Raw genomic sequence first — 24657 nt, 5'->3', positions numbered from 1 at the left:
GTCTATTTTCAGGGGCAGCGTTAGCACCTCGTCTATTTAGTCAGCGTGAGTCGTATGTGTACCAGCTGATCTTGTTTGTTTTTGACGATAGCGTTCGCAGGAAATTTTTTTTGTGCATTTTCACCATGAATGTAAATAAAAATAATAGATCTGCGTGCAAAAAATGTGGCTACACTGGGCATTTAACCTACCAATGCAGGAATTTCCTGAAGGTATTCCATTTTTCGCAATTCATCGTAGTATCCCTTGTCTAACCTTACTTTTTTTTGTTTACGACAATGTATAGCTGGACCCGGAAAAGGAAATTCTCCTGGATGTAAGCAGCACTAGCAGTGATTCAGATGATAAATACGTGACACCACTGAAGAAATTGCGAAAGGAAGAACTCGAGGAGGTGGAGAAGAAAAGGGAAGAAACGAAAAAAAGGAAAGATTCCAAGAAAAAGGAAGAATTGAAGAGTAAGAGGAGAAAAGAACGAGCTAAGAAACTGAAGAAGAAATCCTCAAAGAAAAGAAAGAAGAGGAGATACACAGACTCTGAGTCATCAAGGTGGTTACCTTTGTCCTGTGGGATACTAATTACTTAATTACTTTGATTTACTTTGAAAATTTTTCTCACAGTTCGGATGACTCTGATACGGAATCCTCGTCGGATGAATCAAGCGATTCCTCTGAATCCGATTCCAGCTCCAGTGTAGACTCCAGGAAAAGAAAAAAACACAAATCCCGGAAGACAAAAAAGTCTAAAAAGAAGAAATAAAAAATATTGGGGATTTTTTGCTACCGCACAGGTTAAGATAAACTTCCAAATTTAATTTTCTATATGATTGATTCTACGACGAGGAAGAGATTGAGATTTGCAAACCTCTGCTTATCAAGAGATGTTCATCACTATACCACTCCCATTCCTTGCTCGTGATCAATTTTTCTGCTCAAGCACAGAAATTACATTTCTCATGAGCAAGAACAGCGGGAGTATGTGGGATAGTAAGGTTTCAAGTCAACCATGGCAAGAAATCGTAAAAAATGTACTGGTAAGCTGACCAAGCTTACGGGAGCTGTGTTTCTTTCAGTGTACCAATTTTGTGAGAGCAAACTGGATTGCGAATTAATTTAAATACGCGCAAAGTCGGGAAAAGTTGAAAATTCATACCCTAAGAAATCTTTAGAAGGCTATATCTCGAGAACGGATCCATAGATTTTCATAAATTTTTTTTTGTTTGAAAGGTCTTGAAGTCAGCTATAACATATCGAAAAATGAAAAAAATTTATGTCGCCATTTTCGAAAAATTCGAGTTCGAAATTTTAGAAAACTTTATTTTTGACTTTAGCGCCTCTTGCGGTCATTTTTCGAAGTTGCAATGTTCTAGACATTTGTAGGGTTTCTCGAAACCTTTCATTTGCGCTTGAGTTGATCAAGATCGGACTTGTAGAACCCGAGATATGACATGCCAACTTTGGAAGGCTATATCTCGAGAACGGATCCATAGATTTTCTTCATTTTTGGCATGGAGCTAGATAATATAGTCAGCTATAACATATCAAAAAATGAAGAAAATTTATGTCGCCGTTTTCGAGATATTCATCGAAAACTCATCGAAAATTTTGTTTTTGATTTTTGGCCCCCTAGCGGTCACTTTTGAAAGTTTCGATGTTCTAGAAAGTTGTAGGGCTTGTTGAGAGCTTTCATTTGAGCCCGGGTTGATCAAAATCGGTTAAGCCGTTTTCGAGTTATGGTCGATTTTCGATGAAAAATTGTGGCGGCCATATTGACTAAACGGCTTGACCGATTTTCGAAAATGAGGTATCGTTGGAAAGCTCTTGATGGCCCCTACAACATATCAAAATTTCAGACCTCTAGCTATAATAGGGGCTGAGATATAGCGAAAACAAAATTTTGAGGTTATCCAAAATGGCGGACGGAGGGGTGGGGGGGTGGATTTGACTTCATAATCGGATTTCTTCAGGTCGATATTTAAACTTTGCCGTTTACCGCAAGTCTCTATCTATCACCGTTCTCTTGCAATTTAAGTTTATAATCCGGACGGCCGGCCGGACGGAAGGCCGGCCGGACAAAAAAATTTTTTGGCGCATACGTTTTTTGGAATGTGGGGACCCTAATTCGTGCTCATACCAAGTTTGAGCCCGATCTGACGACTTTCGATTTTGCTCGGTACACAAAAGCTGTGTCTGAAAGAAACACAGCTAACTCGCTTATTACATTTTTCTTGAGAACGTTCTGACTGTAAGACTCTGAATGGATAAGATTTGAGTTGTATATTTTTATTTAATTTAAATTTTAATAAATTAAAAAAAAAGACCTTACGACATTGCGAGTAATTTATTATTTAATTCAATTATAACATATTCCAAGAAAAAAATGGTATTAGGTTCAATTAAGTTTAAAAAGTCTAGGGAAGTACTTGAACGATATAATTCTTAAGTCCATACTTGATCTTGAATGGTAAAGAAACGAAAACATTTAAAATTTAATCCGGGTTAGTCTAGAATAGATAGTAGAATAGATTCAGTCATAGAATCAGTTTTAGAATTTCTTATTCCAAATTTCAAGAATTTCAGTTGAGAATTGACTATCCATTCAAACTTCGCGAAAATAAAATATTTAGATTTTCTAATTTTTTTTAAAAAATATAATTCTGATCTGATTTTATAAAATATACCAAAATGTAGGGAGATTTTGAAAACGTAATTATATGCAAAAAAAAACATTTAAAATTCACTTCAAACGGCCATACTAAACAATTATTTGATTAAAAGAACTTTTGACTGATTAAAGAATTTCATACAATCCCAATATGTTTCTTTTCTTTTTCGCAATAAAATCAGAAAATCTCCATCGGGTTAAACACCAGCAAATCCATTGAAATCGTTTTAGCATGCCATTTAGCACCATTAGTCTTATCTGCCCTTTGGTCATGTATTTCACTGATTCTGCGAAGGTGTGTCCGTTTGCATGTTCAGAAGTGAGATGAAATGCTCATAGCAAAGAATATTTTTTCTCCACCATAAAATCATATTTGTTGAGATTTTTCTCACATCTCAGAAGCAGCAAAGTTGGATGGAATGACAAAAGAGGACGCAAAGTGGAAATTTGCATTCGCTTGATGTACAAATATTGAGAAATCCATGATGTCACCAGACGAGAGTGAGTTGATCTCATCTGGTTATAGCCGCGTTCTCAGCAGCAGCACAATAAGAATTTTCCACACCCAATATGATTTATTATTTTTTTCTCAAAGACTTTTTTTTTCTTTTATGTTTCTAGATGATGACAAAATGAAGGAGGAAAAAATTTAGGATCAATGAGTAAGTTTTCATTTTCTTTATCCGTTTTGGAAACAGAATTTAATAACTCCTTATTAATTTAATTAAAAAAAATTATTAACGAAGATTCTATAGTTAGTTTTCACCCAGAATTAACTACAGTGGAACCCCAGTACAACGACCACTCGGATGTACTCTTCACACTCATTATTTTCAATGCGCGAGAGTAGTATAACCAAGTGGTCGTTGTACTGGGGTCCCACTGTAATTATAATAAAGTAGGTCTAAAAAGTTCCAATTTAATTTTAATTTCTTCAATGATACTTTGAAAAGAAAAAGTTTTTTTTCCAATTGATTTGTTCTTAACACAGATCAGATCTGTCCAGATTTTCTTTTGAAATTTTCGTGAAAAATAATTTCTAAATGAGCTAGAATATTCAATCTTATCCTTCCTTCTAATATCTTGTAAGAAGTTCTTAAACTCTTCCTTTCACTGATTCTTTTACGTTTTTTATTTTAATTTTAAGAAGATCTTCTATTCTCAATACATGAGGGTTTCTCACCTGTTGCTGAGCGAAAGAGGGTTAGTCATTCTAGTATGAATCAGTCCCCAAGGAGGTGACCAAATTTTGTTTTTAAATTATCGTAGGGCATTACTAAGGACTCAAGAAAATCGTGGTAATTTCCCGGAAAAGCGCTGGGAAATATACGAATTTTCACATTTTATGTCAAATCGGGTGCAAACTTCTTTGATTTTTTTCTTAATTTCTAGTTATTCTAGAAAATTCCTTTCTGTGCCATATGAAAGCTATTTAAAGGCCTAACAATATATATTTAAACCATTTTCCCACGGTGGAAAACTCGCGATATTTTCCGGCATTGAACTATTCTTTCGCTTCCCATTTCTCCAATATTGAACGTGACCAATTTTAAAATATCTCATTTTGTAGCATTTTTAATTATCTTTCATTTGATATAGCACTTGCCGGGGAAATCCGCTGGGAAAACTCGCTACAGAATGATTTTCCAAAGTTAAGCACGTTTTCGCGTTGTCTTTGATGTTTCCAGAATGTTCTAAGAATTCCCCTAGAAAAAAATTTGCCATCTCTTTTCCTCCAACGTGAAAATGTGCTTAACTTTGAAAAATCATTCTGTAGCGAGTTTTCCCAGCGGATTTCCCCGGCAAGTGCTATATCAAATGAAAGATAATTAAAAATGCTACAAAATGAGATATTTTAAAATTGGTCACGTTCAATATTGGAGAAATGGGAAGCGAAAGAATAGTTCAATGCCGGAAAATATCGCGAGTTTTCCACCGTGGGAAAATGGTTTAAATATATATTGTTAGGCCTTTAAATAGCTTTCATATGGCACAGAAAGGAATTTTCTAGAATAACTAGAAATTAAGAAAAAAATCAAAGAAGTTTGCACCCGATTTGACATAAAATGTGAAAATTCGTACATTTCCCAGCGCTTTTCCGGGAAATTACCACGATTTTCTTGAGTCCTTAGTAATGCCCTACGATAATTTAAAAACAAAATTTGGTCACCTCCTTGGGGACTGATTCATACTAGAATGACTAGTCCTCTTTACGGAGATTTTCCCGAATCAATCCTGAAAGAATTCAATTAATCCCCGAGAATTATTTATCATTTTATTTACATAGAAAAATCGATACCGTGACTAAAATAGGGATTAACCGAAAGCTAATTAAATTTAAGTTGCACTGCAGGCGGAAATATTTATAATTTAATCTCGCCCTCTGGTTAGAGTCGATTGATACTTCATCTACCGCGGATTTCTCGGGGAAGGGTGTCCCCCTATAATTTTGCGTTAACAAATAAAACCTTTGCTGAGCATAGAAGAGACCTGGGTAAAAAAAAAGTCAGTTGAAAATTTTTAAGTGCCATGTTTGAACCAAAACATGTCCATTGGGGTAAATATAGTCAACAATATAAATCATATAGAACTACGAACTTTTGACAATATTTTCTAACCATTTATCGCAAAATGACGTGATTAAGAAAATTATAAAATTCTCTGTTTTAGTGGATAGAAAAGTGAAATTACTTGTAGCCGATGAACAGGTGAGGAGTTCGGTTAGTAACTACAATTAATCTCTCAAGTGGAAAATCCTTGGAAATGTCGGAAAATTCCACCAACTTTATTTACCCCACTGGTGACTATATTTACCCGCCGAGTTTTAAAAAAAGTCAGAAGTGGAAGGGTTCAGGAAAAGCTCGAAAACTCATATTTCCCGTTGAGATAGAGAAAAGTGGTGTGAGACAAAGTTGTAGGTAAGGAAATTTCCTATAAGAATGACTTATCAAGGAATTTTTTTGCCCTTGGGGAATCCTGGAGATAAGGATTTATGCAAATTGTCTTTTTTTACTCTGGTCTCCCCTACTAAATATAGTACCTACAATGGTCAAATCTGGGTTAATTCATTTATCTTTTGTTATAAATTTCACATATTTCACAGGAATTTAAATGCCCATTTAAAGCACAATGATTAAAAGCACATATTACCGTATAAGTAAAGAATACAAGATCTTCACTTGGCGACTGTGAGAATATATATATATTGATGAATTTATCTATATATGTATATAAAAATTCCGGTTTCTTGCGTGGTGCATCGTCAAATGCCATAATACATAATTCTTGGAAATCTAATGCAAATATTTCACCAAGACATTTTTGGCGTTTGGTACAGAGTCTAAGAATAATGTGGAAACCATCGGGAGAGGCAACTGAGAGAGCGCACACGAGAGAGCGAGAGTACAACGAAGGAGGGAGAATGTAAAAAGAAAAAAAAAACTTTCTGCGGGATGTTCCGAAACTTCAACATAAGCGCACGGAAAGACGATGAGGGATCATGGATGTTTGGGAGTCAACAATGTTGGAGATTGCATATGGGTGAGCTAAGAATAAGATTTTTCTCACTCTCCTTGATCCAATGTGGCTTTTCTTTTCACACACGGTATGAGGAGTTTACATGTGCGGGAGAAAAGGAAAAATTCATACCATAGTATTTTTTTCTATGTATATTGCAATGGGTGGTGATGAAAATGAGGGAAATGTAAATGGACATTATCGCTTATTTTTTTTCTTCTTCTACAAAATGCTGTGGATTGAAGGAGAGAGACCACACAACACACATAGACATTTTGGGCGCGAGCGAGTAAAAACTTCCACCAAATGGTTGGATGTGGAGAGAACAGAATTTTATAAATGTAGTTATATATATATGTAAATACGCGCACGGGTTTGAGAATATACATATTTTAACTGTTTGGAGCCTATCTCTGGAAGAAAAGCCACGAGAGAGCGTGTAGTGTTTGAATGGATGAATGGGTGAAAAAAAAGGGCTCCGCGCGTGTATTTATTATAAAATTTGCCAAATGATGTGAATATTTTACGCGCTGATCAGTGTTCCTCCGGCTTCAATCGTGGAAGCACATTCGGACACTTGCTGCGGACTCTACAGATCTTTGCTAATTTTTTTCTCTTCTCAAGTGCTTCCTCATTTCTTTTTTTTTTCTTATTGCTCACGGTATTTCCTTCGAAGAGTGTGTTAAAGAAAAGAATATTCTCAAAAATAAAAATTAATTCCCATCGTGGGTGTTTAATTTTCTTAATTTTTTGCCATTTTCATTAATGATTTGTGATTGAGAAAAAGGTGTGAACTCTCACCTGGGTGAGCCTTGAACTGTGCGTGAGTGTGCGGGGGTGTGATTGCAACACCACGAGGATAACGGGGCACTCGTGCTTCGAAAGGGGCAGGGGTGAGAGATGGCAAAAGTGTGCCAATTATTTGCTATTTTAGCAATTGTCGTGTATTCATTTGTGGTTCCCATCGATAAACATCATGTGTCTGCTGTTGAATCCTCTCGTCACACTAGCCACCACCAAAATGTTGCCACCCACAAGGTAATTTACACGCTTGATACCACTTGATCCCCTTTTCTTCTGCTATATAAGTCACCCTCTTCGTGCTATTCTTCACCCATCGTATTGCGCCTTCCCTCTCTCCTTCTCCACTCTTGGGCGAGTAACTTCCGTGTTGCGGAGGGCATCTTTAGCACTTCTGGACACGTTCTTCTCTTTTATTTTTTTTCTTTCCACCAACAACACACGATTTTTCACCACAAAATACCACTCTTCCCCTCGAAAGCTTTATGCTCCCATCAGCATCTTCCATGTCGTGCATCATACGGCGCGAGATTCACATCCCACCCCTCATCAAAGAGTTTTTTAAAAAAAATTCTACAACCAATTGCAAATTCCTCCAGTACAAGAAGCGAAATTGTAAGATTTTTCCTTGGCGAGAGAAAACATTAAATTCTTCAACTGTACAAAATTACCACCAATCGATCTCCCAGCCCACCCACACCCCCCGAAACAAGCATAGTAGACAAACCCCAATGGGCACGTGGGTAAAAGGGGTTGAGATGACAAAAAAGGACGAGACAGTGAACGCAAGTTGAAAGACACAAAAGTCACTTTGTTAAATCGATAATTGTAACATTAAAATTCCTCAAGTTGAATACATTATGATTTTGCCACAGCCCGAATGTACTGCAAATAAATCCGCCATAGAGAAGCTGAAATTAACTTCCATACATAATACCAAAATGTCCCTCACCCCCCATCCATGTCTTGAAGAAGTATTGAATCAGCAGAAAAAAATTAAAATTCCTCATCCAGCCATTGTCAATTAAATATGATCCTCTGTCTGAGTAGAGAATTTTTTTTGGCGAATAAAATTAGCAAAAATGAGCACAGCAGGAAAAAATGAAACTTTATGGAATGGCTCGAGCGGTCAATTTTAGAATTTCGTACATGCGGAGTGATAAAATGGCAGTATTGATAAGAATTTTGAAGAAATAACACAAAGAAGAAGGAATTAATGTGACCTTTCGACAAAAAAGATCACTGCGAGAGTCAACTTCTGGGGTGATAAGGCGCCTATTGCCGTCACTTTGGGCTATCATGCAAGAATCTTATGTTTTAAAATATGCTAGCGAAATATTTCGGACATTTTCAGTTTGATTTCCTTTTTTTTTCTTTACAAATCAACATACACAAGTTAATATTTACGAAAGAACTTGGCGCAGTTGGTTAAGGCAATTAGCTCGAATTGAAGAGGTTGCCGGTTCGAGTACAGAACCGGTGAAAAAAATTGTAACATCAACCTCTGACGGCTGGATTGCTAAATTGATAGACACTTTATTCTTAAAAATATCCTAACGTGAATATCTTGAAAGAGATAAATTAAAGTTTAATCAGGACAAAGAGTAAAGGATCTTCTGTCCCTTTATGAGACTTTTGCAGAACATTTTTCTTTCTTTATCTATAAATTTTAAACTGAAAGGAATATTAGGGAATTTAAATATTAAAATAATTAATGATTTATATTACTATTAAATATTATTATAATGTTATTAGAGAATTTAAAATTTAATTTTGCTCCTTGTATGTAAAACGAATAATATTTTTTTTACCTTGACATTTCGATTCATACTTTGGAGTTTTCCTCAGGGTATCAAAATAAAATTCATTATCAAGGATAAGTATCTCTAAAATTTCATACATTTTTTTTTGTGCAAAAAAAAGTTCTTTCGACTTACATAAATGGGGAGAAAAAATCCGACCCGGAAATGTTTCGCGAAATCTTTCTTCCGGCGATATTGATGAAGCCTCATGTGCTGAAATTGTGCGGCTCATATCACCATACATAATTGCTCAACGAGAATATGTATATGGTGTTGTAATACTTTCAACTCTATTTATGGGAACAATTTCAGGACAATGTAAACTCCGATATAGTGTTCGATGAACTTCCCGTGTCACCCGGCTTAGCGACTACTGGAGCCCCAATGGTCACCGAAGAGATTGCTGGGCAGAGAAATAGGACGGAAAAGGTGCACAAGGGGATGAAAAAGAAGCGAAAGGATAGGAAACGAAGGGTAAAGGAGGAAAGGAAACGCCAGAGATTGGTGAAGAAATTGCGAAAGGAGTTGAAGGAGGATCTGAAGAAGGATGCAGCAGCGAAGGCGTTGAAGAAAAATGAGAAGAAGAAAAAGATTAGAACCACACCAGCACCATTCCTCCCCTTCTTGGACACTACGAGATCTAAGAAACGCGTCCTCAGGCAGAAATCTCTCTACGATGGGTAAGTTATATATTTTTTGCATTCTATATAATGGAATTTGATACTCTACCGCATCCCTCGCGTGGGGTTGATTTAAAGTACTTGAAAAGGTGATATGCGACGAGCTATATATTAGCAGCATAGCAATATAGATTGACTTGTTTGCACGCTTTTAATATTCATGTTGAGTGGCCCCGAGAGTGTGACACATGAGAAAGATGAACGACGATGGGGCGAGTAATTTTCGATGATGCCACACAAATTTAAGTGCGAGGCACACAGTGTGGCTCTTTTTTCTTCTTCCAACCATTATGTTTACACTCCATTGAATTACAAATGCTTATAATATGGGGAGTCATTAAATGAAGTTCGAAGGAAGAAAATTTGTATCAATATGTTACACATCCAACAAACGATGAGGGGGCCCTTTCAATTTGTTCTCATTGATAGTCAATTGGGCGTCCCATTTGGTTGCTGATTGAGAAATCACAAGGCGCGAGAAGTTTCTCAATTTAATCATCTTGCGATGATTTTTCTTGCCCATCGTTTGTCCACTTATGATTAATTTTTCTTCTCGTTACTCAATGATACTCAAATTCTTAAAATTTTTGTTTTAATTGTAATTTTGATAACTAAAAGGACAGTATTCTTGATGATAATTTGCAGAATGTTTGCTAATTTGTTGACTCTCTTACTGATACATTCTCCGTATTAGCAATGTAAATGAAAATCTATAATTTATAGGTGATTTTTGTTTATTTTGTACTCAACTTAATTACATATTCTTAAAGAAATATGTAATTTGACCCATAAGACGATAAAAAAATCATTGGAAGTGCTTTACACAGTGGTGGTCATAAGAATGGAAGATTTGTGGCGGCAAAGTTTATTGTAATAAACTAATATACAATCTAATAAGATGAAAATTCATTAGAATGCCAGAGTTCTGATCAAACATCCTTTGCAATTTGCTCTAACCATGAGTTCTTTCGCTAAAGGAGCTAAAACATTCATTGTGAATGTTTATAGAGAATATTTTCGGCTACGTGCAAACGGTGATCACAAAAATATACAAAATCATTTGAATTAGCTGTGTGATCTCATTTCCCAATTTTCTCCCTTGCCAACCAGCTGAAAAAAATTGAGGTAAATCCTCCTGTAAGGTCAAACAATGTGATTTTTTTTAAATACATAGATTTTTTCGTTTAGGAACTTTATATTGAGCAATCGACTGAGAGGAAATTCAAGGAAAGTAATTCACAGAAAAAACATCATAAATTTTCTCTCCATAATTTGAAGTTTATTAAAAGCTTAAAGAAATATATACTGTTCTTAAAGAAATATTATTTTGCATGAGGAAAAAATTTTGAAAGAAAAAGATTTTTTTTTCTTTGAATTAGAAACAATAAACACACTTGGTGGTGTCTCGGGGAGTCGCATGAAAAATGAGAATATCGTGCATTTTTTGATTAAAGTTCTCGATCAGCTAAATTTCTTTTGGCGGAGGACGTTGAGTAAACATTTTGCCGAAAGTTCCCATAAACACTTTTTCCGCCTCATTCATCACCATTTGATTTTCCTTCTCTTTTTTTTTTTGCTTTCTCTACAGTGAAAATGACGATGAAGACAGTGATTTTTCTGGGTCTGGCTCAATTCCTGAAATTACTGGAGATCGTTCGTGTAAGTTTATGCGTCCCAGCGGTGCACAAGCTATTTCTGTCCATTTCTAAATTCTCTTGTTTTTCTCATAAACTCAGAATTTTCTTTATTTTTCTTGTTCTCTCTTCAGTTCAAATGTCTTTCACAATGCTGGAGCCTTGGAAAGATGACTACAGCAATCGAAGATCACCCGGCTACAAATTTATTCGTGGGAATATCACGGAATCACTCGAGGGATTCTTCAATGATATTCTTCTTGATTTCGATGATCAGAATCATATAAATGCGAATGTTCGCAAATTGAAATCCAATGTGAATAACATTGATGTTGTTGCGGATGTAACAGCTGAACATCCCGTATCTCTGGCTAAATTATCCAGAGAACTTGGTCAGCAAATCAGGAATTATCATCGTATTGGCAAACTTGACGTCGAAGCCACCAATTATGTTTTCAACACAATAGTTGGTAAGTTCTTTTGCCGTCGGAATGACCTTTTTTTAGCCCATCCAAACCCTTGCGCCGACGCGTCTTTGAATCACGCGAAGAGGCCAACCCACCCAGCGACCATCCTCATTTGTGCCCCAATTTTCCCATTTCACATTCACACCATTTGCACCACAGAACCACAAAAATTGCATTCTCACAGTATTTTGTTGCTCTGCTGGACTCTCTCGCTCTCTCCCAATTTTCATTTTGCTCCATGGAAGAGACTCCATAAGCATCGCATAATCTATTTTATTTCTTGACCTTGCTGTCTACAAAAAAAAACCACCATAACACCCCAAATCTCAAATCTTATCGTTCTGGCGCTCATAAGTTGGAGGATGCAAAAAATCATAAGCAAGAGCGAGAGAGATTGAGAAGGTCAAATTGTGATTTTTCTTTTTAATTCTCCATCTCCATCAGTGTATTTTAATAATTATCTCACAAGGATGGTTCATATAGCTGTTGAAGCTGTTGGAAATATGATTTCTTTGAACTTAGGGCGAGGAATACAAGGGGGCATGTCATTTTAATTCTTTTTGTACATCGAGTTTTCCAGCTTCTGTTCTGGTGTTTTCTTTTTCAATCGTTATTTTCTTGTTGAAGTTAAAAAAGAAAATGCTCAAGAAACATCCCCTTTATCACTAGGATCAACTTGAAAAAAGACGACAAAGGCATATTCTAAAAATACCTACAATGACGTCACCATTGTGTTTATTTCCCTGCACACTGTAGTAGTAAATCTAAGGAATAATTCTCCTATTTTACTCGTTATAAAGACTATTTTATTGCAAGATATTAATTTTTTCGAAGAGTTTTATTTTTGATTATTTGAATGTGGCAAAAAATCTACATAGGTACTCGATTTCTTGCAACGACATACCCCTTTTTTTTGCAAGAAGCCTACCAGATTCTAGTATATCGTACAAACTTTATCGTTGATTTTTGTAGCTTCAAATATTGTAAGCAATTACTGGTGAATGTTGAAGTTGCTATTGCAGAAGTAGCCTTCCCACATTGTACATTAAGGTCTTCCATCCTGTGTAAAGGTACTCAATGCCATGAGGAGGATCTCCTTAAGGATTGTAGTGCACTTGAGTATATCTCACATTCGCACATACTATATATGATTTTTGCATTGCAGAAATTAATTATTCTGCAAAATTGTGAGGATAGATTTTGAATGCGTATGTGCGCGGGCTGTGCTCTGGATGAAACAGCAGGGATGGCAAAGGAAAGGAGGATTGGTCAGGCAGGAATGTGTGAGAGAGGGTCACACAAATTGTGCTGTAATATCATCCAATATTGCTTGTATATAGTATGCTATATTCCGGGAGTGACTCTCACAGTGGTGTGTTGCCTTTTGATACGATAAAAAAGTGTCTCTCTCTCTTGTGATGGAGTCTATCGTCGTCAGTTGTCTTAGTCGCTAGTCAGTCATTCGCGAGAAGGGGAGTCGGAAACACTCCGTGAGACAACCCAAAGTGTTCAAGGGGGGAGATATACTTGAGAGCGGAGAAAAAAGTGCTTAAACACTAAAATTCTTTTTATTTTTTCTTGTCGTTAAAATTCCCAAAGTGAGGGGGGGATGAAACTTCGATATTTTCCTCTTTGCAAAATTTTTCCTTTTCCCAGGAGTTTTTCCATGTAAAAATTGGCCCTTTATTGAATTCACTCTTTATTGAATTTCATTCCGAAGGGTAAATTTTTGCAAGAACACACTTGAAATTGCTGTGAGAAGCAACAACGGTTTTTTAACGAATTTTCCAGCACGAAGTTTCTCGCAAAAAATCATCTTGTATAGTGCTTTGATTTTGGACAAGTCAAAGCTCCTGGTGAATTGGAAAAAAATCCTTAATTTGTTTAAATATTCTTTCAATAGAGATTCCAAAGAAGGGGTATTCTGTGGTGCTGTGTGACCCCGTGAGGTCAAGAAATTACACGATAAAGAGAAGAGAATTTAAGAACAAAAAAAATGACTTTTTAATTTGCAAAGTGTTGTAAAAAAGTTCGTGACAAATTAGCCAGGATTTTGTGTTTAAAATCAACGATAAAGTGGTAGTTGGATGCTCCTACAGGGGAGGGTTTAAATTTCCGTGTGGAAAGATTTTTCATTCAATTGGATCAATTGATTTTTCAAGTGGATGATGTGTAACACAAGACACCAACAGGAAGAAATTGGATATTCCCTCCAATACATTATGACCTTTTAGCTTCCAAAGCTCCAACTGTGTGTGGGGAGAGTATGGTGGCTTATCCTTGAGAGTATCCTCAATAATAGGGGATATAGAGCAAGAGAATATGTAATAAAAAATCGTGGGTGTTGCGCATCTAAAGAGGAAAATATTAACATGAAAATGAATGAATAAAAAAAGTCCATGCGAGTGTTTTGTTGGTGAGGATAAATTGTTGCAGGGGGGATGGTTTGCTTGATAATATTTATAAAAGGGAGAGAGAGTCACGCAGAAAAAGTCCACCCATTGAGATGAAGTTGCACGAAAAAAATAGAAGCTTGGGGATGTTTAAAAGTGGGTGGTCCTCAGTATATATATCATTGCAAAAGAGGTTGAGAATTTCATAGTGAATCCTCGTGAATTCCACAGCAGGAGTCGATTTTCACAACGTCCTCAGCTCCTCTTCTCATCGCACATAAACTCCTACGAATAGAACAAGATGTGATTTCCCATGGAAAGGAAATGAAAAACACCCCTTTGAAAAAATGAGATGAATTGAAAACTAAAAGGGAGGCAAAATATGATATATATCCCCAACTTCTGGGCATAATTTTTCAATATAATATAATACTGTTTTTTTTTTCATCTCCAGCCGCGAAAGATCAGACATCCCGTTGATCTTTGAAATAATAATTTTATGCTGAATTTTCCATTCAGCAGATTGCTCATATTTTTTTTTCCTCACTTACTCTGTGCTTCTTTTAATCTCACTGTCATCACTTAATTTGTGGCAAGATCAGCATATTTTTCTCACATTCAATTTCCAACGGGGAGAACGTCGAAAAGTCAGTGGGATAAAAAAAGTGAGACACTCTGCAGAGACGCTGAGGTCCCTTATCGCCAAATGAATGAATATGTAATAATAATCAGGAAATCCTTGAACTGTTGTAACATTTAACACTATGAGGAGCAAGATCGCCCTTTTTTGCAATTTGCTCACCAAGATTTTGTCTTACGCAAAGTTTTTTTTTTAATTGACAAAGATCGTTAAAATTGTAAGAGAAAATTTTGTAAAATTCAATGTTTATTTGTTCAAGAGATGCCAACAATTCTTCGAAATCTCTTTGTGACTATGTTTAATTCTTATTAAAGACAAATAAAGAAAATCCTTTTTTGGTTGCTTTGAGCGACAGAAAAAGTAAGATTTTTTATGCTTTTTAAATAATAAAAAAGTTATTGAATCAAATTCCTATAATGGGATTTTCTGTGATTTGGTTGAAATAAAAATAAAAGAGAAATATTTCTTAAAGAATTAGTTGTAGCATCTTCTTCTTCAATATTTATCTGTTGTGGATTGTATTTCAAATCAGCGATCTCATAAAATTTGTAGATTGTGTAATAAATGCATTAATAATTACATAGTAAAGCAATAAAATCCATTTAATGGCACACTATTAAAATGTTCTGGCAGTTGTTAAACACTGCTTATAACTGCTAAAAGTGATTTTTTTCGTTCGTTTGTGTGTAAAAGAATCCTCACAGCAGCGGTGGAGAAAGTTGCGGAAGAAATGAGCGATTGCACGGAAATTGGCAGTGAAAATTGTTTAACACGAAACCACCATAAATTTGTGTTCTAAATTTAAAACTTTACACAAGACTTTTCCCAAATCATTGCTCGTATTGTTCTTACCGAAATCTAATAATATTATTTTCTTGTATGTGGTATGGGAAGGGGAGAAGAGACAGTATTATTTTCTCAAAAATTCACAACATAAACGGTTGATACAGCAAGTTTTAGTTTAGGGCAAATACAAACGTGGTGAAGAAGAGCTCGCGACGGGCTGAAAAAAAGTAGAAGAAAGTTAACAAAATTATCATGTTTAGTCGATAATTTTAATAAACATTAAAAGTTTTGTTCGTTCTGCATTCATTGCTCTATGAATAGTTGGTGTCCGGTGTTGCAAAAAAAAAGAGAAAGAGAGAAGAAAAAAAATCATATTGTGACAAAGAGGATGAAGAATTACCTTTCCACCCACAAATTTATTACTCTCACACCCTGATCAATGCTTACTCACCGAAAAAAATAATAATTCTGTTAATATAGAACCGAAGAAGCAATGATTCCGTTACGGAGAAATTGCTTTCTCATTTTCCTTCTAATACTGTGGAATTACTCAACAGTCACTTCACAATTCTACGGTAAGAAAAGAATGATTTGTTACAAATAATTAGCTATATACATACATATATTGGTATTAATAAGGAATTACAGCATAAAAGAATTTTTTATTGTTGTTGCTCTTGCATCGTTAAATGCAGAGAAAATTTTTTTCTTATTCTATTTTGATTTATTTTTAAGTCTTGACTCAGGGCATATGAATGAGACATGTTTTTGTATTACTTCATCGTTAAACAGGTGGATGAATTAACTGTCGACTGATTCTACGTGTAAACATTTAAGATCTTTAAGATGATCTGTCGACAGATTAGCTGTGTTTTTTATTGGCTTTCAAGTCTTGCAAAAGGATCTAGGAAAAATCTAATTAGAGAATTAATTTTATATTTAAAAGTTATTAACTTAAATAATCTTAATTTGAACTTCTTTCAGCGTCTTTAGACTTCTCTAAACAATTGTAAGAGTCCCTTAATTCTTAAGAAGAATTACGTGCTAGACATCAGAGTAAGAACTTTCCACACAACTCTGTAAAAAAAAACGATAAAAAAATTAAGTGTTGTTTTATTTCGTGAAGATCATTCACAGAGTGAAAAATTGCAAAATCCATTTTCCAACCACACTGCTCTAGAATTTAAATTATTGGTCCAAGTCTTGGGGCCATTCGCTCTCTCTGTAAAAATTTTAATGTGAAAATCAACACAGTGGAGATCGTTAAAATGCAACCACTCTGCAAAGCTCATCTACATTTTTGTTCAATCGTTCATCTTTTAATCGTTCAACTCAATGTTTGAGACCTCTTAACTTGTTGGTGGTAATGACCCATTTCCACATTCACGATGGGAAAAACATCTTTTTCTCCTTTTTGTGCACAATGAAATGTGAGTCAATGTAGAATTTTATCAATAATTTTTCGCTCTATTTGCTATGTGTTCAATACTTTTAATTTCCCCGCAACACTGTTGCAGTATGTTTTATAAATGTTCAAGAGAATATTTTTCTTACTCACAAAATGAGTATTTTCCACAAAACTTTTCATATGAAATTTATCAATTTGATAAGAAAATTTCGTGATTCATTGTTGATTTTATTGTGAGTAAAATTGAAATTATGGAATCAAATTGTTCTCCCAAAAAAGTAATTATTGAAATCAAAATTAGTCAAAGAAATATAATTTTTAATGGTTATTTAGGAAGATTGTGAAGAAAGGACTTTACCCGATTTTGTATCAGAAAATCTCTCATTCGAGAAAACAATCAGCATTAGGAAACAAAAAAAGATTCTCCAAAGAAGCTTCGCATTTTTCACTATCAGAATCAATTGGAAAATCCATTAAAGATTATCCCAAAAATGCTCACAATGACGTCATCATTGTGTTTCTGCAACATGTACTTTCAACGCACGAAGTATTTGCGCCGCAAAAATATCTATTTCAGGTAAAATAAAATTGATTTCAGAGCAGCTATTTTCCTTCCCACTAATTGAATATTTTGTCTTATTGAATTTTCCATCAAGCATATACATTAGCTAAGGTATGACGGAAGTTGGGATTGGTGTACAAATAAGATTTCTCTCTTACAATCAATGCAATTATACAGTCTAAAAGTGGAATTTATTCCATAGACATGAATTTTTTAATAATAAATCTAATGCAATTTTCTCAAGCTATTTCTTCTTAACATTCTTTTTTTATTCATTGACTAATTTTTAGAGTGCCGCGAAGATGAATTCCGATGCAATGATGGAAAATGCATTTCGGCACAGCTAAAATGTAACCAGATACCGGATTGTTTGGACAATGAGGATGAGGATTTACCAGAATGTCCCATATATAATTGTCTTGAGAATGAATTCACCTGTGGCAACGGTGGTTGCATCCCGAAGGAGAATCAATGCGACGGTGTTACCGATTGTCAAGATGAAACGGATGAGCAGGATTGCGAGGATGATCCAACGAGGGACATCAGTGACAATGATACAGATCAGTCGTGCACTGTGTATGAGTTCCAATGCGACAATGGGATGTGTATTGATACACGAGATCGATGCAATGGGCGTGAAGATTGCTCCGATGGGAGTGATGAGCAAAAATGTGAAGAATGCATTGGTGATGCCTTCCAGTGAGTTTTTGTGATTTATTTCTTGATTATTTCCTAAAAAGTCCCTAAGAAAATGAACAAGGAGCATCAAGAGGAGAGATTTTTTTAAAATTAAGTTTGTGATTTTTTGTGTGTGTTGTTTTACAGCTGCAACAGTGGCGAATGCATCCACCAGAGCCTACGATGCAACAAGCGCCAGGACTGCGCGGATCTCAGTGATGAACACGACTGTGGTGAGTTGGTTTTATTTTTAGCACAATAATAATATATAAAAAAAAAACGAATGAACACACTCTGAAAATTATGTTTAGCTACACAACAATTTAAAGAACAAAAAACGGGAGAACTTGCGAGTTGAATGTCTCTCAAGGAGATAGATTTGAGATAAAGTCTGCGCACCCACTCTTTTTATCACAAAACATACACACAATTTAGATTTTTCCTCCATCTCACAAGAGCTTCAATGTCTCCCATCATTTGAGTGATTTGCACACTGTATATGGGAGTCATAATCTCTCTTATGCGATGCAGGAGTTATTATTTTGTGCAATTAAAACATTTAACATTGGCGGAGATGAAAGAGAATCACACGCGTGTAGGGAAATAATCAAGACGTTTATCCTAATCACTGAAATATTGCACAATATAATTCACAAATGGTATGCTTCCACTGTTTATTATGCGTCGCGTTGAGTGTCTATCTGTGAATGAAAAACGTTGTCTCCCCGGGGTGGAGATAATCAAATATTGTGGTCAAGGATTGCAATATAAGAGAGGAGATGATCATACTGTGACCGCCACTATTTATATTACACATCTTTAGATTTTATGTTTATTTCCTTTTCAGTGAGGAATTTTTTTTGTGTGTCTGTTATAAATGATTACGATTAATTAAAGCAATTCTATAGGCGTCACATATAATATTAACCTCTGCTCTTTGACTCTTTGATATGAAAATTTTGCGTGAATTTTGATAGAGTCGCGAACTTTTTTTTTCTTTTTAAAACTTTTTTAAATACTTAATCTTCATTTTTATTCAACTCTGATAGAGAAATTCCTCACTTTCGATGCTAGTTTTGTATATTTTTTTAGCTTATTGGCCTTTAAATTTAAATTGACTTAACATGAAAATCCTTTTAATTATGGGAACGTGGCCCAATTCGGACCTCTAAAGGTTCGCGCAGAATGAAAATAAAAATGGTACAATAAAATAAAAAGCAATTATTCTTAAATTTGGTACCATTTTAAAGCCCATTTAATGCTTTTTTAACTCCCATAACTTTCAATATGTTAATTTCTTACTTTTTTTATTAAGAAATATCTTGTCTATCTTAAGAAAGTTATTGCACGAATTTATATAGGTTTGATAATATTTTTAGAACCTAATTTTCTTGTCTCGAAGGAAAATTTAAATCAATTACGATACAAAATTCCATAATTAAAGGAAATCATTTTGCGACCGTGTGCAAATTGTGATTCTAAAATAAGCACAATGTGGTCGTACTATTGAATTAATTACTCCCAACGGGAGAATACAAAATAGTTATTGGACTGTTTTGTTGTGGAGAGAGCATAGAAGTTGTATAGTGGCAATCTTCATCTATGTACAGTACATTTCACGCGTGCGGCATTCCCCCGCGCGCGATATATTTTTGCTCTGTGCGACACGCGAGGCAATGGAGGAAAATTTTATTATGTGGGGAAAGTGGCAAGAGGGTAAAAATTGATGTATACATAAGGAGATTCCAATGCAAACAATGTGAAAATTGAAACTCTTCACGACAAACTTGTCTCCTGGATGTAATTCCGCGTAATTGCTAATCGATTGGGAAAATTTTTTAAAAGTTTCTCTTTTACCGTCTTCCATTTACACCTACCTCCCACACCCGAAAAACAGGCTTTGATCCTGCGGGGGGTACGTGCAAAGCCAATGAGTGGCAGTGCTTCAACGGGGAGTGCATCAACAAGGATTTCGTGTGTGATGGATCGAGGGATTGTTTCGATAATTCCGATGAGGCTAATTGCGATGCAAGACAAAGTGAGATAAATACATAATTTTTGCGTTCAACAAATTGATTTTTTTAAAAGACTAACGGAAAACTAATAAAAAGCTTCAATTTCATGGTTACCTTACTAATAGAACTAATTAAAAATAATTATTTTGGGAACAAATCTGTAAAAAAATATCGAGATTATGCTCTATTAATCAATTAATCTCACGACATTTAAAGTCTTAATTTTAATCTAAAACAATAGGATATAAAAGTAAGGGCGTAACCAGAAATATATTTAATGAGATGTTTTCAGAAAACTTTTCTGTTTAAAGGACTGCAAAAATAGACTAAAATTATTAACTTGTACAGTACAGCAAGGTTTATGAATATGATATTAAGGCAAATTAACAGGTTTTTGTATTTGAATCAACAGCTGTTTTAAACATTAAATTGTAATTCTAACGTTTGATGTTTCTCTCTTGATGTTCGACATTTATATTCTATTATGTATTTTTTTAGCATTCGACGTTTTTTATTCCAACGTTTGACATTTCTTTTCTGACATTTAACATTTTTATTCTAACGTTTGACATTCATTTTCTAATGACTATTTTCTCTTCAAAGTTTGGACATTTTTCCGACGTTCGACGTTTTTTTTTTTCTTATGCTTAACGTTTTTTTTCCAACATTTGTCATTTCTTTTTTAACGTTTGACGTTTCTTCTCTAAAATTCTTCGTTTTTTTCTAATGCTCGACATACATTTTCAAACATTAGACGTTTCTTTTCTTACGTTCTTCGTAACATTTGACGCATTTGTTCATATTCTAAAATGTTCATTTTTAATTTTTGGGACGCTAAATTTTTAGAACTTTCAGCATCTTGTTTGATTGTTCGGCCATCGCCAGGATATTCTTCAATACTACATTATATGTTTTTCAGACGAACCGGAAGCCGTTCAGTGTGCTTCTTCTGAATTTATGTGCGATGAGCGATGCATACCGGAAGATTATGTATGCGATGGCCGAGTGGATTGTAGCGATGCGAGCGATGAAAATGATTGTCCTACTAATGGTGAGGCAGGACAAGGGGTGGGCGGCTACCCGGGTCAACCTTCTCCGCCACAGCCATTCCCGCGGCTTTGTCCGGAGCTCGTCTGTCGCTCGGACTACACGTGCTTCAGCTACTCACAGAGATGCGATCGCGTGAGAGATTGCGCTGATGGGACTGATGAGGAGGGATGTCCACCATCTCCACACCCCCAACAACCTCCACAACCCTCACAACCTACACCACCAAGTTACCCTGTGAGACCTGATTCGGGGGCGCATGTTATCGGTCCATCATGGTCGCAACAGGGGGACATTAAGCTCAAGACATACCCCTCTGATCAAATTATCAAAGAAGGTAAGAAGATAACATATTTTCTGCAATTTATTCCGGTAAAAAAAACTTTTTTTTACCTTTGGTCAGGACGTGAGGTGGTGTTTCAGTGTCGCGATGAAGGCTCTGCTCGAGCACGTGTTCGCTGGACACGTGCCAATGGAGCATTGCCACAAAATTCCAAGGATATCAATGGACGCCTTGAGATTTCCAATGTTCAAGTGTCCGACAGTGGGGAATACTACTGTGAAGCAGTTGGCTATCAAACCTACTCCGGAGCCAGGACAACGGTGTACCTTACAGTTGAGAGATGTGAGTTACAAAAAGAAAAACTTAATTTAAGAAATTTCAGGAGGAAATTTGTTCAATTGTTCAATTTCAAACAGACAATCCTATCTTGGATGCTCCTGTGGGATGCCCACCGGAGAAAGCAACCTGCATGAATGGGGAATGTATTGAAAAGAATCAGGTGTGCGATGGTACGTATGATTGTTCCGATGCATCAGACGAGACAGGTTGCAGCCGTGCCAATAGTTGCGAACCAAATGAATTCCGTTGTGCAAATCGCAAATGTGTCGCCAAAACGTGGCGGTGCGACGGTGAGAATGATTGTGGGGATAATTCTGATGAACAGGAGTGCGCCACAATGCCCCCGGATGCTCCATGCCGATTCCACGAATTCCAATGCAAGATTGGTCAGTGCATCCCCAAATCTTACCAATGCGACAACCATCCGGATTGTTTTGACAATTCCGATGAAATTGGATGCTCAAAGCCAACAGTGGTACAGTCACCACCACCCCGAATGCACCTCAGTACTGGCTCCATTTTTAACATTACCTGCCGTGCTGTTGGTATCCCAATGCCATTGGTTGTGTGGCGCCTCAATTGGGGCCACATTCCGGATAAGTGCACAACAACCAGTGTTAATGGGTATGGGGTACTAACGTGCCCGGGTATTGAGGTACGCGACTCTGGTGCATACTCGTGTGAAGTAATCAATTCCATGGGAACGCAATTTGCTTCTCCGGATACAATTCTCGTTGTTGATGGAACGGACGTGTGCCCAAGTGGATACTTCAATTCCAAAGCAACACGTCAGGAGGATTGCATCAATTGCTTCTGCTTCGGTGTCTCCACTCAGTGTTCAAGTGCTGACTTGTACATCTACTCCCTGCCACCACCGGTTACATCACTTCACGTTGTTGGTGTTACGGGTCCATGGATTGGTGAGAGGGAGATTGATGTGACACCGTATCAAGCACATGATATTATTGCCACGAAGTTTGGCATAAAAGTGAGACTAGCGGATTCCATTCGGGAAACTGCATTCTACGCCCTACCACGGGAATATCTTGGGAATCAACTTAAATCCTACGGTGGATTCCTCACGTATGACCTGGAGTACGTAGGTGGGGGACCGCTGAATCAAGCTCCGGATGTTTTGGTCTTTGGCAATGGGTACAAACTGTCACACAAGATTCGAGGACCCATTACGAGTGAGTCTCTGCATCAGGTAAAGGTGGAATTCCACGTTGGCGAATGGTACAAAGATGATGGACGTCGGGCAACAAGGGAGGAATTGATGATGGTTCTAGCCAATATTGATAACTTCCTCATAAAGATTAAGTTCACGGATAATCAGCCAGAGGTGCAATTGAGGAATATTCGTTTGGATTCAGCAGCTACCATTGATCGTGGACTTGGATCAGCGACACTTGTGGAACAATGCCGATGCCCAGTTGGCTACTCTGGGTTATCATGTGAAGAATGTGCCGATGGGTATGTTCGTGAGGAGACGGGAACATGGTTGGGACGCTGTGTTAAGGCACAAACACCATGTCCAGCTGGAACATACCTCCCACCGGGAGAGCTTTCGTGCGTCACATGCCCATGTCCTGGTGGCCCCTATGGTACTAACTACGGCTACTCATGCTATGTGGCTGCAGATGGGGAAGTTGCGTGCAATTGTAAACCCGGATATGCCGGTAGGAGGTGTGAACAGTGCGCTCCTGGCTTCACTGGGAATCCCCTCGTGCCCGGAGATATTTGTCGTGAGCAACCGACAAGTGATTGTGATCCACAGGGTACACGAACTGTGGGTCCCGATGGACGGTGTATCTGCAAGAATAACGTATTGGGCAGGAGATGCGATCAGTGCGCTCCGAATACCTTCTATCTCAATCCTGAAACACCAAATGGATGCATCCATTGCTTCTGCATGGGTGTTGCAAGGCAGTGTATGAGCAGCAATTACTACAGAGATACGGTGAGTTGAAGTTACTTTTTTTTTGGCATATTTGGATTATTTGCCCATTTTGAGAGACAATGTGGTGCCCCAGTTGATCAAACAGCGCTCCACATGATGTTTCTTAGTCCAAATATTTGTCGAAAAAATTGATTCTATTTGATTTGTTCACTCAGTGAATTTTTCTTCAAGAAAATCAGATTTGTTGACAACCCAAATGATTGACTTTCAGCCAATTATTTTACGTATAAAGACTCATCTTGATTTTCTGTGACCTTCCCGGTGTGATGCTCAATAATTAAATATGTACAGAGTGTGTCTAAAAATGTTTCAAAACTCACAGACTCTTCTGTATATTTACTGAAAACAAATAAAAATCTTCTTCTTTAACTAGTGGAGAGAAAATAATTATTAATTAAGATTATTTCGTGAAAGGAAATTCAGAGAATTTTCAATTCCATTGATTTCTTTTATCCCTAATATTAATCTTTGTCCTTTAGATCCAATCCACACTCTATCGCGATCGAAGTGACTTTGATATTGTCTACAACTACGATGATCCACAACTGGGTGACCCACAGAGTATTCAGGCATCGAGCTATGAGACAGTCTTCCGGAATATTCAGCACGATGACACAGAAGTGTACTACTGGAGTCTTCCAACGAGATTTGTGGGTGACAAGATTACTTCCTACGGTGGTGTTCTCAACTACACAATCCGCTATACGCCACAACCTGGTTCAGCAATGTCGCGCAACAGTGCCCCCGACGTGGTGATCAAGTCAGACAATGACATTACAATCCTTCACTTCCGCAAGGATGAAATTCGCCCAAATACACCACAATCCTACTCAGTGCCCCTTCTTGAGAACCAATGGCAACGCAGCGATGGCAAGGAAGTCAATCGGGAGCATTTGCTCATGACACTGGCTGATGTTTCGTACATCTTCATCAAGGCCACCTATACAACAACAACGGAGGAAGCTGCGTGAGTTTTTAATTT

The 24657-nt window shown here is 36.7% G+C and overlaps 2 protein-coding genes across 8 annotated transcripts in view; both read left to right on the top strand.

Moving 5' to 3' along the window:
- Window positions 1–44: 44 nt before the first annotated feature.
- On the top strand, window positions 45–2814 carry LOC129796380 (protein SREK1IP1-like). The gene is made up of 3 exons (XM_055838255.1): window positions 45–212; window positions 287–549; window positions 621–2814. The coding sequence occupies exons 1-3, from the start codon at window positions 126–128 to the stop codon at window positions 757–759; spliced, it is 489 nt and encodes a 162-aa protein (XP_055694230.1). The 5' UTR covers window positions 45–125; the 3' UTR covers window positions 760–2814.
- A 476-nt stretch (window positions 2815–3290) lies between these two features.
- LOC129796373 (basement membrane-specific heparan sulfate proteoglycan core protein) overlaps window positions 3291–24657 on the top strand; it is a 28170-nt gene continuing 6803 nt past the window's right edge. The window contains exons 1-12 of one of the 7 annotated variants that reach the window (XM_055838242.1): window positions 3291–3326; window positions 6002–6204; window positions 9096–9463; window positions 11052–11122; window positions 11232–11567; window positions 17644–18052; window positions 18179–18264; window positions 19929–20069; window positions 20966–21430; window positions 21497–21718; window positions 21793–23675; window positions 24155–24642. In XM_055838242.1, the coding sequence (XP_055694217.1) occupies window positions 6154–6204; window positions 9096–9463; window positions 11052–11122; window positions 11232–11567; window positions 17644–18052; window positions 18179–18264; window positions 19929–20069; window positions 20966–21430; window positions 21497–21718; window positions 21793–23675; window positions 24155–24642 (4520 nt within the window). In that variant the 5' untranslated portion in view covers window positions 3291–3326; window positions 6002–6153. Of the gene's footprint in view, window positions 3327–6001; window positions 6205–6679; window positions 7219–9095; window positions 9464–11051; window positions 11123–11231; window positions 11568–12988; window positions 13110–13467; window positions 13644–15704; window positions 15959–17643; window positions 18053–18178; window positions 18265–19928; window positions 20070–20965; window positions 21431–21496; window positions 21719–21792; window positions 23676–24154; window positions 24643–24657 lie in introns of those variants that run through there. The other 6 variants (XM_055838241.1, XM_055838243.1, XM_055838245.1 and 3 more) reach the window with 6 other exon arrangements.

This window comes from Lutzomyia longipalpis, chromosome 4, assembly GCF_024334085.1.
Source record: "Lutzomyia longipalpis isolate SR_M1_2022 chromosome 4, ASM2433408v1".
In the NCBI taxonomy this organism is placed as follows: domain Eukaryota; kingdom Metazoa; phylum Arthropoda; class Insecta; order Diptera; family Psychodidae; genus Lutzomyia; species Lutzomyia longipalpis.
Note: the sequence above shows the minus strand (reverse complement) of the source record. Positions and strands in the feature narration are given on the sequence as shown.

Excerpts from the sequence above, each read along its gene's own strand:
- LOC129796380 (XM_055838255.1), top strand. The coding sequence starts at position 126 with ATGAATGTAAATAAAAATAATAGATCTGCGTGCAAAAAATGTGGCTAC. Across the intron at positions 213-286 it reads AATGCAGGAATTTCCTGAAG|CTGGACCCGGAAAAGGAAAT; the intron begins GTATTCCATTTT and ends GACAATGTATAG. Across the intron at positions 550-620 it reads ACAGACTCTGAGTCATCAAG|TTCGGATGACTCTGATACGG; the intron begins GTGGTTACCTTT and ends TTTTTCTCACAG.